Source organism: Schistocerca gregaria, chromosome 3, assembly GCF_023897955.1.
Source record: "Schistocerca gregaria isolate iqSchGreg1 chromosome 3, iqSchGreg1.2, whole genome shotgun sequence".
NCBI lineage: Eukaryota > Metazoa > Arthropoda > Insecta > Orthoptera > Acrididae > Schistocerca > Schistocerca gregaria.
The window spans coordinates 355,117,916-355,135,905 of NC_064922.1; the positions used below are offsets into that span (position 1 = coordinate 355,117,916).

Sequence of the window (17,990 nt, forward strand, 5' to 3'; positions counted from 1 at the left end):
TGGGGGTCGGTAGAAGGAGCCAGTTATTAACTTAATTCGGCTGTTAAGTATAACCTCCACCCACACCAATTCGCACGGAGTATCTACTTCGACTTCACTGCAAGATAAACCACTACTGACAGACACAAACACTCCACCACCAATTCTGCCTAATCTATCTTTCCTGAACACCGTCTGAGACTTCGTAAAAATTTTTGCAGAACTTATTTCAGGCTTTAGCCAGCTTTCTGTACCTATAACGATATCAGCTTCTGTGCTTTCTATTAGCGCTTGAAGCTCAGGGACTTTTCCTGCGCAACTACAACAATTTACAACTATAATTCCGGCTGTTCCTTGATCCAAGCACGTCCTGTAATTGCCAAGCACCCTTTGACATTGCAGCCCATCCCGCACTTTCACGAGGCCTTCTAACCTTTTTTTTTAAAAAAAAAAAACCTTCATTTATACAGATGGCTCTAAGACCAATGACAGGGTCGGGTGTTCTTTTATTGTCGGGGCACAAAGTTTTAAATACCGGCTACATGGCCATTGTTCGGTCTTCACAGCTGAGCTCTTTGCCCCCTACCAGGCTGTTCTTTACGTCTGCCACCACCGACATTCTGCTTATGTCATCTGCTCCGATTCTCTGAGCGCCATCCAGAGCCTCAGTGATCCGTATCCGGTTCACCCTTTCGTGCACCGGATCCAACGCTTTCTTCAGCAGCTGGTGGACGACGGGTCTCCAGTTAGCTTTATGTGGGTTCCTGGCCATGTCAGTATCCCTGGGAACGAAGCTGCAGATGCCGCGGCCAAGGCTGCAGTCCTCCAGCCTCGGACGGCTTTTTGTTGTGTCCCTTCATCAGATTGTAGCATGGTCATTTGTCGGCACATTTTATCGCTGTGGCATGCCGATTGGGCTGCACTTACGGACAACAAGCTTCGGGCCTTGAAACCTCTTCCCGCAGCTTGGATGTCCTCCTCACGTCCTTCTCGGCGGGAGGAGGTCATTTTGGCCCGGCTACGAATTGGACACTGCCGGTTCAGCCATCGCCATCTGCTGGCGGCAGTGCCGGCGCCAGCGCCGTTCTGTCCATGTGGGCAATTGCTGACGGTCCGCCACATTTTAACATCCTGTCCGGATTTTACTACGCTGCGTCTTGATCTTGGCCTGCCATGTACTCTGGATGCCATTTTAGCGAATGACCCAGGAGCTGCTGCTCGCGTTCTTCGTTTTATCAACTTGACACACTTGTCTAAGGACGTTTGATTATGCTGTAGTTTTTTAATCCTATGCCTGTTAATACATCTTTTATAGTGTTGTCCCTTTTAGTTGCTGTTTTAACCTTGTGCCTTGCGGTACATTCCTAAATTAGTCAGGGCGCTAATGACCATTGTAGTTGTGCGCCCTAAAACCACAAAAAAAAAAAAAAAAAAAAAAAAAAAATTGTAATGAATTGTCAAAAGAAATAGTGCTAATGTAGATATATAGTGATGGAAAATTGTGTTTTGATTCCAGTGTGGTTGAATTATGGTGTAGAAGTAAAAGTGAGACAATTGCCCAAGAATGATCGTTCTGATGAATTTGTTTCTTTTGGCTTATTCCAAGTGTCACCTACCGTGACATTGACCTTGCATAACTTATTGTCATTATATCTAAACTAAAGACTGGTTTTATGAAACTCTTCATGCTAATTATACTGAGTAAGTCTCATAAGTTATGCATAACTGCAGCACTCAACATGCATTTGAACTTGCTTGCTGTAATTAGGCTTTAGTCTCTTTACTTACAATCTCTCCCCAACATTCACTCCATTACCAAATTAACTATTCTTCGGTGTCGCTGTATATGTGCTTTCAACCAATCCATTCTTTTAGTCAAGTTGTGCCATAAATTTATTTTCACTGTGGTTCATTTCAGTTGTTATTCACTAATTCCTTTATCTACCCATATGATCTTCAGTGGTATTCTGTTCACCATACTGTCCACATCACTTATCATTCCATAAAAATTTCTGTCTATACTAAATCCATTAACAAAAAGATTACCTCCACTTTGACAGCTGTGACACACACACACACACACACACACACACACACACACACACACACACACACACACACACACACACACACACACGCACGCACGCGCGCGTTTATGTATTTTCATAGTCACATTTGTGGAAAGGAAGATGAAAATGTGAGTGTTGAGAACAAGTACTTAAGATCTATGATTTGTTTGTATAAAACCTAGCTGTGCACCTCCTGTGGATGGGCATGAAACCAGTAAAGAATAATAAAATAAGTTGTTATATAAATAGTGACTGATCGCTGCAATTATTAATTAGTAAAATACCACTTGTAATACTCAAAGCTGTTTTATGTTTTTAGACAGTAAATTACACATAGAAAAAATAAAAAGTCACTAATAGAAACATTTCCTTTATAGCGTTGGCTTGATCCTTCAAAGCCAGTGAAGAAGCAAATAAGAAACAGTGAGTATTAAAATTTATGTACTGTTGCTAAAAAGTATAAAAGGCTAGAAAGCAGTTGAACTCACGTGTGGTGTAGGAGGAGGCCGCCTTATGTACCAGAGTTTGAAATGTGGAACATGGGCAGGCCTGAGAGATGTTGTAGTCAGGAGTAAAACTCATGTGCTTTCAGACTATAGAAGTAGTACCTTTGAGAGGAGAAATGAGCTAGAATATATAAAAAAAATGGAAGTAAGTTTGCTATGTATCATGGAATGTTATTAGCATTTTGGCTCTTAATAATTTGTTTTTGCATGTGATTATTAACCTGAAGCTTTTTGTCTCCAGTTGGAGATGTATTTCCCAGCCGATGATAATATATACTTTTTTGTTTTTCTGCTTTGTGCTCCTTGAAGAAGCTGCCAAAATTTTATTGTTGGCTACTTCAGTTGTTCTTGTTCCAGGTTTTATGTTCCACACATTGTATTATATTGCCATTATTTTTGGGTATCAATTATTCCTTCATATTCATTGATTTATTCATTCATTGCACAAACAGAAAGACAGGGAAGGCATCACTTGAATTGAAACTGTGTCTAAGTAAATATATGCATACAGATTTAATATTTACTGTATCACATAATTATGACCTTGAAGACAGAATCTTGTGTAAATCAAAAAGTAAAAATATGAGTATTTGTTTCTCAAAAACCTGCAACTGATGCAAAAATGTTACTATTCTAGATTCAAATAATATTGGAGCAGGCCTTCACACACACCTTGGGCTTCACTTCAGTGGACTTGGAAAGAATCATTAGTGCATTCATTACACTGAGGTGAGAAGTTGGGGGATAGTGATGTGCACATATACAAATGGCGATAGTATCACGTATACCAGGTGTAAAAGGGCAGTGTATTGGTGGAGCTTTCATTTGTAATCAGGTGATTCATGTGAAAAGGTTTCTGAAAATGTTATGGTCACACAACGAACGCAGACTGGTAGTTGGAGCTAGATGCATTGCATATTCCATTTCAGAAATCATTTGGGAATTCAATACTCCAATATCAACTATGTCAAGAGTGTGCTGATAGTTTCACTTACCTGGATGCCAATATGCCATGTCAGAAAATTCTGGACAGTTAAAGTGACTTGGTTTGGCCTCCCAGATTGCCCAAAATGAATCCCACCAAACATTTATGGGGCATAATTAAGAGGGCAGTTTGTGCACAAAATCCTGCACTGGTAACACTTTCGCTGTTACGGATGGTTGTATAGGCAACATGGCTCAGTATTTCTACAACTACCAACGACTTGAGTCCATGCCACATCAAGTTGATGCATTACACCAGGCAAAATGAAGTCTAACAGGATATTAAGAGATATTTTTTCTACAAGTAATACAGGGAAGTACAGGAAAATCCAGAGTATTAATAATCAGAACTGCCTGTGACTCTATCCAATGAAAACTATTAAGCAAGAGTTACCATCCACATTAATGTGCCCACAAAGCATTGCTGGTAGCAAAGTGGTTACACTATTCTTAAATGTGTAACAACTCCTGAACCTAATGCACTAAAGAGTCAACTGACGCTTCTCTCTGTATTTTCTATCAAAATGTACAATCTATGAAAAGTAAGTTTTGGGAATCCAGTGGTACTGCTTAAGTGAACTTAAGAATGTGTGTGATTGTGCAGTATGGAACATTGACTTAAAGCTGGTTAGCTTACAGTAACTCATATTACAAATTATAATATTGGCTCATACTATAGCAGAACTTTCAGTAGAATTGGTGGCTGCTTGATGTTTGGTAGGGAAGCTACCCAGTTTGGTTAAAAAAAAAACAAAAAACACACAAATAAAAAAAACTAATTGCCTACATAAATGTTGGGAAACACTTTGAGCATTATGTTCCAGAGATTAGGCAACAAAACCAAATCTTTCTACAGGGCACCAGGTCGTAATTTATGAGCATTTCAGGATAAATTGGAGCAAGTTGTGAACTTCTACATAACTTACTGCAACACAATTATATTGTGTGGGGATGTTAATGTAAATTTTATAGCTGAGGTAAGTGACTCCGTTGACTGAAATAATCTACTGAGTACATTCTCTATATGGAACATGATCAATTTACATATGATTGTAACACCTACACCCTGCAGCTTAATTGAAGCCATATTTATTAATCCTGTGTCTACACAAGAGCTCACTTTGTGACACTTGTCGAGTGGGCTTTCTGACTGTGAAGACGTTATCCTTAAAAACACATATACAGAATAAACAAACCCAATTGCCGCAGAACACATACATTAGATGCATCAACAGCTTAATGTTAATTAGGTGCCGTATAGTAAAACACCTAGGGAATGGTACCTTGTTAATTGTTTGTGAGGGTGATACTTGGAGGAAAGCAAAAATAATTGTTGGGAATCTGCCACTATTTTAACATAGCCTTCCTTTCACAAGACACACAGAACAACCAGTGAGAAACTGTGGCTACAAAGGATGGACTGCCAACAGAATAATCACTTCCTATGTAAGACACAGAGTGGAACTAACAGTAATCCAAATTTCCAAAGATACTTTAAGAACTATAAAAATAAGGTCCCACAACAATGTCATATCAGAAGCAAAGCAATCTCAAACTATGAGTTTATTGTTAACTCAAATGATGTGTAAAGCCCTTGTCAGAGTTACTGTAGAAATCGATCAGACAGGCTCACCAGAATACTTTCAGCTAAATGAAACAAGAATTTCATATGCAAAACAGTTGAATGAACTGTTTAACTTGCTGTTGTCAAATATAGCTTATGACCTCTCATCAGGAATCATTGTGTCAGTAGAATCATACAGAACTTTTCCCGACATAAGACAGGTCGTCTCTCCTGATCCCATTAACTGAACAATAGGTATTAAAATCATAAGAGCCCACATCATCATTTTTCTCCTCTGGAGTTGACAGTATTTAAGTTTTTTAAAATGAATATTTCTGTGGAGATTGTTTGCCTACATGTCATGTGATTAACAGCTTAATAAGCAGAGGATGTTTCCGCAAAGTTCTAATGGCTTTAATCCCATTGTTAAAAAGGCAAACAGTCATGATGTCAGAATTCATCCTCATGTTTCCACATGCCCAGCTGTATCTAATCAAGAAAGTAATTTTCAATTTAATAACAGCATTTCTCGATAAAATTGCATCAGTGACATAACACCAGTTCCAATTTTGGAAAAAATTGGATCTGTTAATAGAATGGATTTTTTGCTCTGCAGTAGTGTGTGCATCGATGTGAAATTTCCTGGCACATTGAAACTACGTGCTGACAGAGAATCGAACTTGGGACCTTAGTCAGTCATGGGGGAAAGTGCTCTTGCAAGCTGAGCTACCCAAGCACGAATCAGTCATTTTTCCACAATATCCTTTCTTCCAGGAGTGCTAGTCCTGCAGGTTTTGCAGGAGAACTGTGAAGTTTGGAAGGTAAGAGGAAAGGTACTGGGAAAATGACCAATGAAATTCTGCAGTAAATTTAAGATGGTAATAGTGAATACACTTCTTAAAAACCGTTAGAAGTGATATACATGGATAAGACTGGGAGACAAGAAGATCCCAGCCAGATTACGTCAAGGTGAGACAGACTCCGAAATCGGATACTAAATTGTAAGGTGTATCCATCAGCAGATGTAGACTTGGACAACAATTTAATAATGACAAAGATTAGACTGAAGTTGAAGGAAATCGTCTGGCATCCAAATTCTTCCAATACTGATTCTTCCAAAGTAAAGTTGGATACCAAAATACTGAAGAATGATAAGATGCTTTTCAAGTTCTCTAAGACTGTAGACAATTCAATAATGAGTGCTACAGTTGGTTTTTCAGTTGAAGAGAAACGGGCATTTCAAAAAATGATTGTTGCCGAAGTTGGATAGTTTAACGTAGTTACAAGATAGGTAACTATGAAGGAAGCTTTATCGGTGAAATGAGGAGTTACAAAAAAGTTCAGGAAAAGACAGGGATACAGCAATAAAAGTCACTTACAATCAAAGTAAAAAGCAAGTGTACAATGTCCCTTCGGGGATCTTGCTCCTACTCCTCATGTCGCATTCCTTTCAGCACCAACAATTATGATGCAGTAGTAACTTCTGCCAGGGCATTGGCAATGTATGGCCATTAAATTTGAGTGTGACCTGCTATTATTTGGACCAGGGAGGGGTTCACTCTTTAGCCCAACAGCTTAACATAAAAATATTTATATCAATACCTTACACAAGCAGCAAGACACATAAGCGAATAATTTAATAAAAGAGGAACTGAAGTTGAATCTGTTAGTTGAAATCCCAAAGGATAACAATGTTGCTCAAAATAGACTGATTTCAACTTTGATGTAAATCCATTTTATTTTTCAGAAATGCACATTGTATGTGAATGGTGGCCACATAAAAACAACTCAATGGATAACTAGTTGTTAGTATGTGTCAGCAGTGCAAAAATTGGAAGTATTTTGAGCAACCATTCTTTTACAACCAACAGAATGCAATAAATAGTTAAGTACATCGGTACAATGAACTCCAGAAGCAACCATATCTTTTACAACCAACAGAATGCAATAAATAATTAAGTACATTGGTACAATGAACTCCAGAAAACCTAAACTCACTGTCAACATTTGTCAGCATAAGCTTTATCATCCTCAGTGAATCTAAATCTCATAGTCATCAATGCTGTTCCAACTAAATCAATTAGTCCATCACAACGTAAATCCATTAAACCACTAGCCCTTTCAAATTCACAACTGCAATGACATACAATAGAAACTAAAGTCATTCATCTGTGATCTTGTCACTAACTAAACTGCCTGTAGATTCAAATCAGAGTCTCGAGATTTACAAATTATTGCACATGCCCAAAATTATGTTAAGTTTCGCTTCACGCCCAAAACTTTACCAACTCCAGATGAAACAAAGACAGAAATACCTCCCCAGAAACTGTAGACCCAAGACAACAGACATAAAACCATGAACTGTGCCCTGCACACTTCTTTAGAGATAGTCACATGACCATTCCTCAGTTAAGTGTAGATACTTTTGTCCTGACCACTATTCATAATTTTCATTATCATTTCATGTAAATACTAGTGATAAAACATATGGAAGGTCTCCGTGGTCATTTTGCGATCTCTTAATAAAGTTACTTGTGCTTTACTTCAGCAGCTTTAAATAAATCGTGAAGATATAAATTGGCACCCAGCACTCAAGTCAAAACATTGTCTTGACCTATTTTATAAATCCCAAATATAATTACACTACTGGTCATACAAATTGTTACACCAAGAGAAAATGCAGATGATAAACAGGTACTCATTGGACAAATATACTAGAACTGGGATGTGATTACATTTTCACGAAATTTGGTTGCATAGAGCCTGAGAAATCAGTACCCAGAACAACCATCTCTGGCCATAATAACGGCCTTGATACGCCTGGGCATTGAGTCAAACAGAGCTTGGATGGCATGTACAGGTACAGCTGCCCATGCAGCTTCAACACGATGCCACAGTTCGTCAAGAGTAGTGACTGGCATATTATGACGAGCCAGTTGCTCGGCCTCCATTGACCAGATGTTTTCAATTGGTGAGAGATGTGGAGATTCTGCTGGCCAGGGCAGTAGTTGAACATTTTCTATATCCAGAATAGCCCGTACAGGACCTGCAACATTCAGTCGTGCATTATCCTGCTGAAATATAGGGTTTCACAGGGATCGAATGAAGGGTAGAGCCAGGGGTCATAACACATCTGAAATGTAACATCCACTATTCGAAGTGCCATCATGCGAACAAGAGGTGAGTGAGAGACGTAACCAATGGCACCCCATACCATCTCGCTGGGTGATACACCAGTATGGCGATGACGAATACACGCTTCCAATGTGCTTTCACCGCGATGTCGCCAAACACGGATGCGACCCTGATGATGCTGTAAACAGAACCTGGATTCATCCGAAAAAATGTTTTGCCATTCGTGCACCCAGGTTCAAAGTTGAGTACACCATCGCAGGCACTCCTGCCTATGATGCAGTGTCAAGGGTAACATCAACCATGGTCTCAGATCTGATAGTCCATGCTGCTGCAAACGTCGTCGAACTGTTCGTGCAGATCGTCGTCGTCTTGTAAACGTCTACATCTGTTGACTCGGGGATCGAGACGTGGCTGCACGAGCTGTTACAGCCATGCGGATAATATGGCTGTCATCTCGACTGCTAGTGATACGATGCCATTGGAATCCTGCACGGCTTTCCGCATTACCCTCCTGAACCCACTGATTCCGTATTCTACTAACAGTCATTGGATCTCGACCAAGGCGAGCAGCAATGTCACGCTATGATAAAGCGCAATCGCGATAAGCTACAATCAGACCTTTATCAGAGTCTGAAAGGTGGTGGTATGCATAGCTCCTCCTTACATGAGGCATCACAACGACGTTTTACCAGGCAACGCCGGTCAACTACTGTTTGTGTATGAGAAATCGGTTGGAAACTTTCCTGATGTCAGCAAGTTGTATGTGTCGCCACCGGCACCAACCTTGTGTGAATGCTCTGAAAAACTACTCTTTTGCATATCACAGCATCTTCTTCCTGTCGATTAAATTTCGCGTCTGTAGCATGTCATCTTCGTGGTGTAGCAATTTTAATGGCCTGTAGTGTAAATATACATCGAAAGTTATCAGATCATTAAAGAAGGGAACTCATGCTGATAAGATCATTTGTTTCTCTGTGAAGGATTCCACATTTATGGTACTTTTAACATAAACAAACTAAATTGTTTATAACATTTTTGCATGTTTAAGTGATCTATTCATTATGTTGCTGTGATTATACCTCTTTCATCAGTGTCTCGTAAGTGACTTTTGTGATGGGTTCAGTTGTTAAGAGTTGTTATAAACAATAACAGTAATAATAACAATAATTTTTAACTATTATAGCTTGTCCCATTACTTTGGTTCCAAACGTGTCATTGGTTTCTTTCTAGTGTGTTCATAAAGTATTTTACATATTTTTATTAAAATTACAGTAGTGATGACATTCAGTCATAGGCCCCTCCAGCTTAGGTTATCCTGCAACCATGCCACTGGAATACACACTCTTTCCACCTGAGAAAACGCAGATGCATGCTGGGCCTCATGGTTTCCTAGCTGCCTTTACCTGTACTCAGCTCACCTGGCTCACCTGTCACAGTCTGTCAGCTGGTCACCCCAGCTCTCAGCCGACCTGTCAGTTTTAGTCTGTCTTGTGGCAATCAAACCAGCTGCTTGTAATGTTAAAAGTGCAAGGAAACTAAAGTGAAATGACTACAGGCAAAAATGTGAAGAAATTGAAAAAGAAACAGTCGTCTGAAGAGCAGATTCAGTGTATAGGAAAGTCATAATAGTCTCCAGTGAAATTAAAAGCAAGGTGTCATTGTTAACAGCATAGGAGAAATACTGCTGTTAAATGCAGAGGAGAGAGTAGAAAGGTGGAAAATCTGTGAGAGGGCCAGAAACTTCTTGTTTATGTGATATAAAAAGAAACAGATGTCAATTTAAAAGACATAGGAATTAACTGTTAACAGTCAGTTTGACAGAGATTTGGAGGACTGGTGATCAAATAAATGGTAGCAGCAGATGATACCCCTTCAGAATTTGTAATGTCATTGGGGAAATGGCAACCAAATAACTATTCACATTGGTGTGTGGAATCATGACTCTATAGATGTACCACCAGACTTTGGAAAAATATCATCTACACATCTACAGTTTCCAGTACCAGCTCATAAATCCATGTTACTGATGAGAAAAATATACAAAGAATGGAAAACAAAATTAAGGATATGTTAGATGATGATCAGTTTGGCTATAGGAAAGTGTAACAAACACTTGATAAAGGAAGCAAGACTTAAGAAAAATCAAGACATTGTCTTAGGATTTGTCGACCTAGTAAAATCATTTGACAATGTAAAATGATGCATGATGTCTGAAAGTTTAAGAAAAATGGGTGTGAGCTACAGAGAAAGACGGATAATGTTCAATACACACAGGAACCAAGATGGAACAATATGAGTGTAAGAACAAGACCAAAGTGCTCGGTTTAAAAAGGGTGTACGATAAGGATGTAGTCTTTCACCTCTACTCTTCAATCTACACATAGAAGAAGCAATGATGTAAATAAACATAGGTTCAAGAGTGGGATAAAAATTCAGAGTGAAAGGATACCAATGACAAGATTTGCTGATGACATCAGTATCTTTCAGCGAAAGTGAGGACGAATTACGGGCCGTAATGAATGGTATGAACAATTCCTGAGCACAGAATGTAGATTGAGAGTAAACTGAAGAAAGGCGAAAGCAATGAGAAGTAGCGGAAATGAGAATAATGAGAAGTTTAATATCAAAATTGATGATCATGAAGTAGATGAAGTGAAGGAATTCGGCTATGTTGGAAGCAAACTAACCCATGACAGACAAAACAAGACGGACATAAGAGACAGACTAGCACAGGCAAAGGAGGTGTTCCTGGCTGAAAGGAGTGTATTCTCACCAAACATCAGACATTATGTGAGGAATATGTTCTTGAGGATGTGTATGTGGAGCACAACATTGTATCGAAATGAATCATGGACTTTGAGAAAAAATGGGAAAGAAGGGAATCGGACTGTTTGATGTGTACTGTAAAATTAAAAAAAGGATTTTGAAAATAAGTGGGGTGTTGAAATTAGGTTGACTGGTAAGGAATGAATAGATCCAAAACATAATCGCAAAAAAGTGGAAAAAATTGACATCAAGAAGGGACAGGATGATAGGAAATGTGTTAAGACTGCAGGAAATAACTTCCATAGTACTATAGGGAACTATAGAAAGTAGACAGATTTCAATGTATTCAACAAATAATTGAGGACATTGGGTTTTAAGTGCTAATCTGTGATGAAGGGGTGGGAAGTTGTGGTGGGCCACATCAAACCAGTCAGTAAACTGATGGGCAAAAAACTAACAGCAATAAAATCTTCTCAGTTTGCAAGCTGGTCATTTTGAACAAACACTCGAGCTTTTGACAGCTGTCCCCATCTTCATCATCATAATAATTGTCATTACCATCAGTTGAAATCACTGACTGCCGTGGCTGGCATGGTGTTCTACTTCTGTGGCAGTGTCTGAATCCTTTAGAGAGGGCCAGAGCGGCAAAGGCATGGACGGCAAGTTGGGCACATCCTAGTGGCTCTTTACCACTACAGGACTGAGTGACATCATGGGGTGTGAGCAGTCGGTGCCATGTTTGAAATTGATGCTCCTGCATTTCTGCAAGTGTCAAGCCTGTGTCTTTGCTTTCACTCAATCTCCAAAGCCCATCTCCATGCCCTACTAAGTGTGTACCATTGGTCTCTGTTAAAATTGTTGCTGTTCATTCTAATTTTGGCAACTTCTTTGATAAGATTCCAGAATTCTATTGTTTGATTCCTTTTTTCCCCAAATTGTTTTTATGCCCATTTTCTAGGTATTGTTACTTTATTGGATATGTCGTGAATGCTCTGCACAATAAGACAACGGTGCAAATGGTTTGACCTATGTAAGTACTACCATAACTACTACCACATCCACAGGAAACATCACACATGCCAGGCTCTTGAAGAGCTGTGTTGTCTTTAATGAGATGTAACTTATCTCCTACCTTGGAGGCAGTCCAGAACACTGGTCTCAGTCCTTGTATCTTCAGCATGCACCCTATCTTGTTCAACAGTATAGAAAAAATTCAGCTGGCTTGGCTTCTTCTGTTGACTCACGAAGCATCTTCCATTGCTGGCACTTAAAAGCTTTAACAATTTCTCACATGTAACCATTTCCTCTGAACAAGTGCTTCAAATGCTGAAATTAAGACTCTTAATGGTCGTCGTCAGAAATAATCTTTCTCCTGTGTACTAACATTTTCAGTACCACTTTCTTGTGTACAAAGGGCAAAGATTATTTCTGACAATGACCGTCCAAAGACCGAGTTTCAGCATTTGATGCACATGTTCAGAGCTACCCAACTTGCGCAACTCCAGCCCTTTCTGGAAGCTTCCAGACACTGCCTTTACATTTATGTGAACAAAACACTGTGCTAATCAAGACAGTCAGTAATTTCAACTCCTGATTTGATGATGGAGACAGCTGTCAACAGCTCGAGTGTTTTATTTGAAATGGTGCAGCCTGTAAACTGAGAATATTTTATTGAAGCAAGCCAGTGTGAAAGGCTTAAGGGGACACACAAAATACCGTTCCTGGACTTCAATAAATCAATGGAACTACGACTGGAAATATTTTATTATCCATCAAAAATAGGAAATTAGACAAGATTTTCAGTAAGAAAGTGTCTTGGTCCTATTTGTCAAGCTTCATCTGGTGCTAAACCACCTCCTAAACCATCTCATAAGTAACACACTGGTTGCTGTACAGTGACAATGTGTACTAAAGCTCCAAAGTCGATGTTTCACATGATGTCACCTTGGTCTACTGGTACTCTCTAGTAAGTGTATTATACTGATTTGGTTATTGTTGTCTGTGGCTACGAGGATGGTAAACAGTGACTGGCATGAGGATACATATAAAAATTGGTTTTATTAGTTGCTGCATATTTAGTTGACACTAAAGGTGATTGGATTTTGTTGTAAGTAGAAATATTAATAATTACAAGTAGTAAATCTTTGATGTTTGCCCTTGACTACACAAGTTTTCAGATGTGAATTTTCATACTGCTTGCAGATGGAAACTTCTACTTTCGTGTTAAGTTCTACGTATCGGATCCTAGCAAGTTACAGGAGGAGTACACACGTTACCATTTCTTTCTTCAAGTTCGCCAGGACATTCTTCAGGGACGGTTACAGCTACCACCAAGCACTGCATGTCTTCTCGCCAGTTACATTGTTCAGTGTAAGTTATTGCATTTAAGTAGTGGTTAAGTATTCAAACAGTGTATAAAATTAAATAAAAAGCCCATAGTTGTAGAAAATGAAGATGGGTTCAATAAATAATTGAAACTAAATTAGTTTCTCAGCTAGTAATGAATAGCTGAATATCAACAACAACTGGTCATGTAATGTTGAAATAGTGATGATTAGCAAGCAGAAATAAATGAGCAAATAAATTTATCCACAATACATCTTACGAAGTTGATCCTAGGATTGTGCAGACAATACATAGGAATAAAAGATTGTAAGAAAGAGAGAATGTAGCAGTAAGAATGGAGAATGAGTGTGTTAAACAACAGAAGAGGCTGAATTTAGTTAGGCCTCTAAACCTGCCCACAAAAAATGTGTGTTGGGAAAAGAGCCTCATCTCTATAACATTGGTACTATAAATTTTTGTAGGCATCCTGATTGATAAATAGTGTGTGTCTTGAGTTTTTTTAACGTGGAAGTGGGTAGATATTGAAACATATTTTAAACTGCTTTTCTTTGTGTTAATGTGGCTTTGTATAATGTACTCTCTTTACCTCAAACCGTAGGAATACAAAGCAAAATGAGGACTCGGCCACAGTGGGAACTAACTTTATCTTCAGGCTTGGAACCACAGTACAGAGAAATACTTATGTAAAGATCTTTTTTGTAAAGTGAGCCAATTGAAAGAAATCAGTAACTGCAAACTCTCTTCATGGAAAGAAACAAAAAATTATAAATTGGCATATGAATACAATTAGAAGGCTGCTAAGGAATACAGAGCACAATGCTTTCATTGTGTATCAAGCTAGTGAAAAGGCGAATGAATTTGCATGTATAAATTTCAAGCTTTTTGTTGTACCCAAACTGCTGGAAACTTGCAAGAAGAGACTGCAGTTCAGTACTTTGTTTTGAAGATTGCTTTCAAGTACCAGGTGATCAAAAAGTCAGTATAAATTTGAAAACTGAGTAAATCACGGAATAATGTAGATAGAGAGGTACAAATTGACTCACATGCTTGGAATGACATGGGGTTTTATTAGAACAAAAAAATACAAAAGTTCAAAAAATGTCTGACAGGTGGCGCTTCATCTGCTCAGAATAGCAGTAATTAGCATAACAAAGTAAGACAAAGCATGTATGATGTTCTTTACAGGAAATGCTCAATATGTCCACCATCATTCCTCAACAATACCTGTAGTCAAGGAATAATGTTGTGAACAGCACTGTAAAGCATGGTGAGGCATTGGCGTCGGATGTTATCCTTTCAGCATCCCTAGAGATGTCGGTCGATCACGATACACTTGAGACTTCAGGTAATCCCAAAGCCAATAATCGCATGGACTGAGGTCTGGGGACCTTGGAGGCCAATAAAACCTAATGTCATTCCAAGCATGCGTGTTATTTTTTACCCCTGTATCTACATTATTCCGTGGTTTATTAAGTTTTCAAATTTATACTGACTTTTTGATCACCTGGTATACCACATTAGTTCATTTTATGTGATCACATATGTTTCAGGTGTAACTGAGCAAAGTGGTTAGCACACCGAACTCCCATTTGGGAAAATGATGGTTCAAATCCCTGTCCGACCATTAAGAGTTAGGTTTTCTGTGGTTTCCTAAAATTACTCCAGGCAAATGGCTGGGTGATTCCTTTGCAAAGGGCATGGATGATTTCCTTCTCGATCATTTCGTAATCTTAATCGTGCTCCAATGACCTCACTCTCAGCAGGAGTTTAAACTCAAATCTACCTTTATGTTTTAAATATACTAAAAATTTATTATCAACAATTCATGGAAATTTCATTAAATTTTGACAAATAATTTTCTGTGGGATAGCAATTTAAATGAAACACTACATTCTAGTATCAGCTTGCCCCATCAAGTTCTGCCAGTAAACTAGATGCAAGTGTTGAGTCTACCAGATTAAAAGTTTATTACTTGATAAAGTATAGGCATGCTTAAATTGAAAGTAGTCTCTTACCTTACAGTGCGGCGATTGCAGAAATCGTCCTCGTGTAAGGATATATTTGCTTGATGTCAGCATTATTAAATTTGTTGGTGAGGAGAAAGGAAAAGGGGAGTGAAACTGAACTACCTACACACAAATCCATAGTTAATTGTTTAGTATATGTACTGTTGTTCAAGGGAGATGTTCATTGTGTCTTCCCTTCTACTTCCAAATTCGTGGTTTAATTTCAGTGTATTTGTACTGTTCAGGATTCTCAGTATATTTTCCTCATAACTTATGTTCTTATTTCTGTTTATCTTACCCTTGTACATATTTCATGGAAAAAGCATTCTCGAAAAACTGACATTTTACACTGTCAATTTCCTTATTCCCTTGTCAGGGCAGTCATGTTTCTCTTAATTGATATCCTAAGGTTTCTTTCCATTGATTCCCTCCAAGAACTTTGTGTTGTGCCTCTTTTCATAAATAAGAATTGGGACGACAGGGAACAGTCAAAAACATCTCTGATTGCAAAGGCGATCATTTGAATTTAAATATTCAATAACTGCAGGTAGACATTAAATTTAATTCTAAGTTATGCTCCTACAGTATACAGCAGAAAATTGGAATAATATGAGGAAGAAAGGACAGGTCATCAAGAAATTGGTCTTAAAAATATACCAATTATAAAAAGAAATAAACTAATTTTTATTGTCTTTGGCAACTAATGAATGTTGGTAGAGAATGAATTTAACACATGTTCTAAACTAAGTCATTACTAAGGACCACAGTTGTTGAGCCATTATTCATAAAAGAGAATGTGAAAATTAAGCTTATCTCTTTACCTAAATGGTTGGAGTACTTTCAGAATCTATGGTTTCAAACATGAATCTTTTACAATCCAAATCACAGGGAGCTATTAAAGAGACACCATTTCCTAATTGTGCACTGAATGATGTACTAAATGAAATAAAAATAGAGTCCCCAAAGAAGATTACCATATTTTATGGACTATAAGATGCTACAGACTAGAAGACGCACCTTAACCTTAAAATAATTTTTAAAAAATTAACGTTTTTATCATTTTTATTATTTGATTACAAAGCCAGACCAAAAATCTTCATTTATAAAACCAAACAGACTTTTTAAAGTCCCTGAAAATTGTCATCTGAACTACTACTTCTTCCATTTCGTATGTGAGATTGTCTTCACTGTTATTGAGAGCATTACATATGCCACACTTCTCAAAGATCTTAAAATACTGCCTTCTCTCACTCCAGTCGATGACTTGCCTATCCACCGACACATTTGATCTACTCACCAAGCGGTGGCAGGAAATGCACACAAAAGAAGGTTTAACTTTTACAAGCTTTCAGAGCCAGTGGCTGCTTCACCTGTCAGAAGAATTGAAGGAGAAGGAAGAAGGGCGAAGGAAAAGGAATGAAGAGGTTGAGGAAAGGGGGTACAGTTGATAAGTCACCCAGAACTACGTGTCAGGGGAGACTTACTGGACAGGATGAGGAGAGTGCCTCCAAAAATCAGTCTTTCCCTTCAACTCTTCTACCAGGAGGAGGCAATGGCTCCGAAAGATTGTAAAAGTTAAACCTTGTGTATGTATTCTCGTGCCACCATTTGGTGAGTAGAATTTTTTGTCTAACCGTTTACATTATACTATCAATAATTATTTTTGTTTTTTGATAGTAGATTGTTTTAAATCTCCCTTCAGTTTGATTTCTTGTTGGGTTCCATCCATTTGTTCCATTCCTCTCTCATATATTCTTTAAATTGTTTATTTATCGAGACATCAAGAGATTGCAACTGTGGAGTAAGTCCTCCCAGAATAACAGCAAGCTCTGTATTTCCCTGTCTCAATTTCTCATTCACAGAATTTTTCTGATGACTACTAAACTGATCCAGCACAAGAAGAGAACTCTTCTTCAGTAAAGCACCTTTCCTTCTCACATACACTCTGTTAATCCATAATTTAATACCACTCTTGTCCCTCCAAACCGTTGTCATGTACATGAAGACCACCACCACCACCACCACCACCACCACCACCTGGCAGTATTTCAGAAGGTTTTGGCATTGTTTTGTACTTGAAAATGATCATTGGTTAAGTGTAGTATAGTTAGCACAACATGATAGGACAACAGTGTAGTGCAAATTTTTTTTATATTCACTTATTATAGTTACACTTTTATCACCTTTCATGGCAGTAGTTCTGTTACTTGGCGCATCGAATGTCTGATGAATTTTGTTCATATTCGCTATTTGTCTTAGTTAGACACTGGTTTTCTTTCAATGCTGAATAAAAAGCAATGGAAAAATAATATTTTCTTTCATACCCTTGTGGCGTTTTGTGAGATATTTTAGTTGTGATTTGCATGTTAAGTCCATGACACTGCAGCACTAGGTTATGAGTGTATATTTGAATCTTTTTATGTTAATTCTAATGCCATTTTGATAGTGGCCTGTAATCCACTTCAATATGTCATTTTTTAGTTTTGGCATTTTGCATTCAGTCCTGTGTTTACACATTTGGTCTTCTTCTTCTTCTTCTTCTTCTCCTCCTTCTTCTTTGCTTGTACACCAATCACAAATGGTTTTTTTTGTTGGTGGAGGGCCGAAATGCCACTCAGCTGCTCTGTTTCCATAT

At 38.2% G+C, this 17,990-nt stretch overlaps 1 protein-coding gene across 5 annotated transcripts in view; it reads left to right on the forward strand.

The window, feature by feature from the left end:
- LOC126356243 (tyrosine-protein phosphatase non-receptor type 4) overlaps window positions 1–17,990 on the forward strand; it is a 172,249-nt gene that overhangs the window by 40,388 nt on the left and 113,871 nt on the right. For all 5 annotated transcript variants that reach the window (XM_050007069.1, XM_050007073.1, XM_050007070.1 and 2 more), the window contains exons 5-6: window positions 2,426–2,471; window positions 13,206–13,373. In XM_050007069.1, the coding sequence (XP_049863026.1) occupies window positions 2,426–2,471; window positions 13,206–13,373 (214 nt within the window). The remainder of the gene's footprint in view (window positions 1–2,425; window positions 2,472–13,205; window positions 13,374–17,990) is intronic.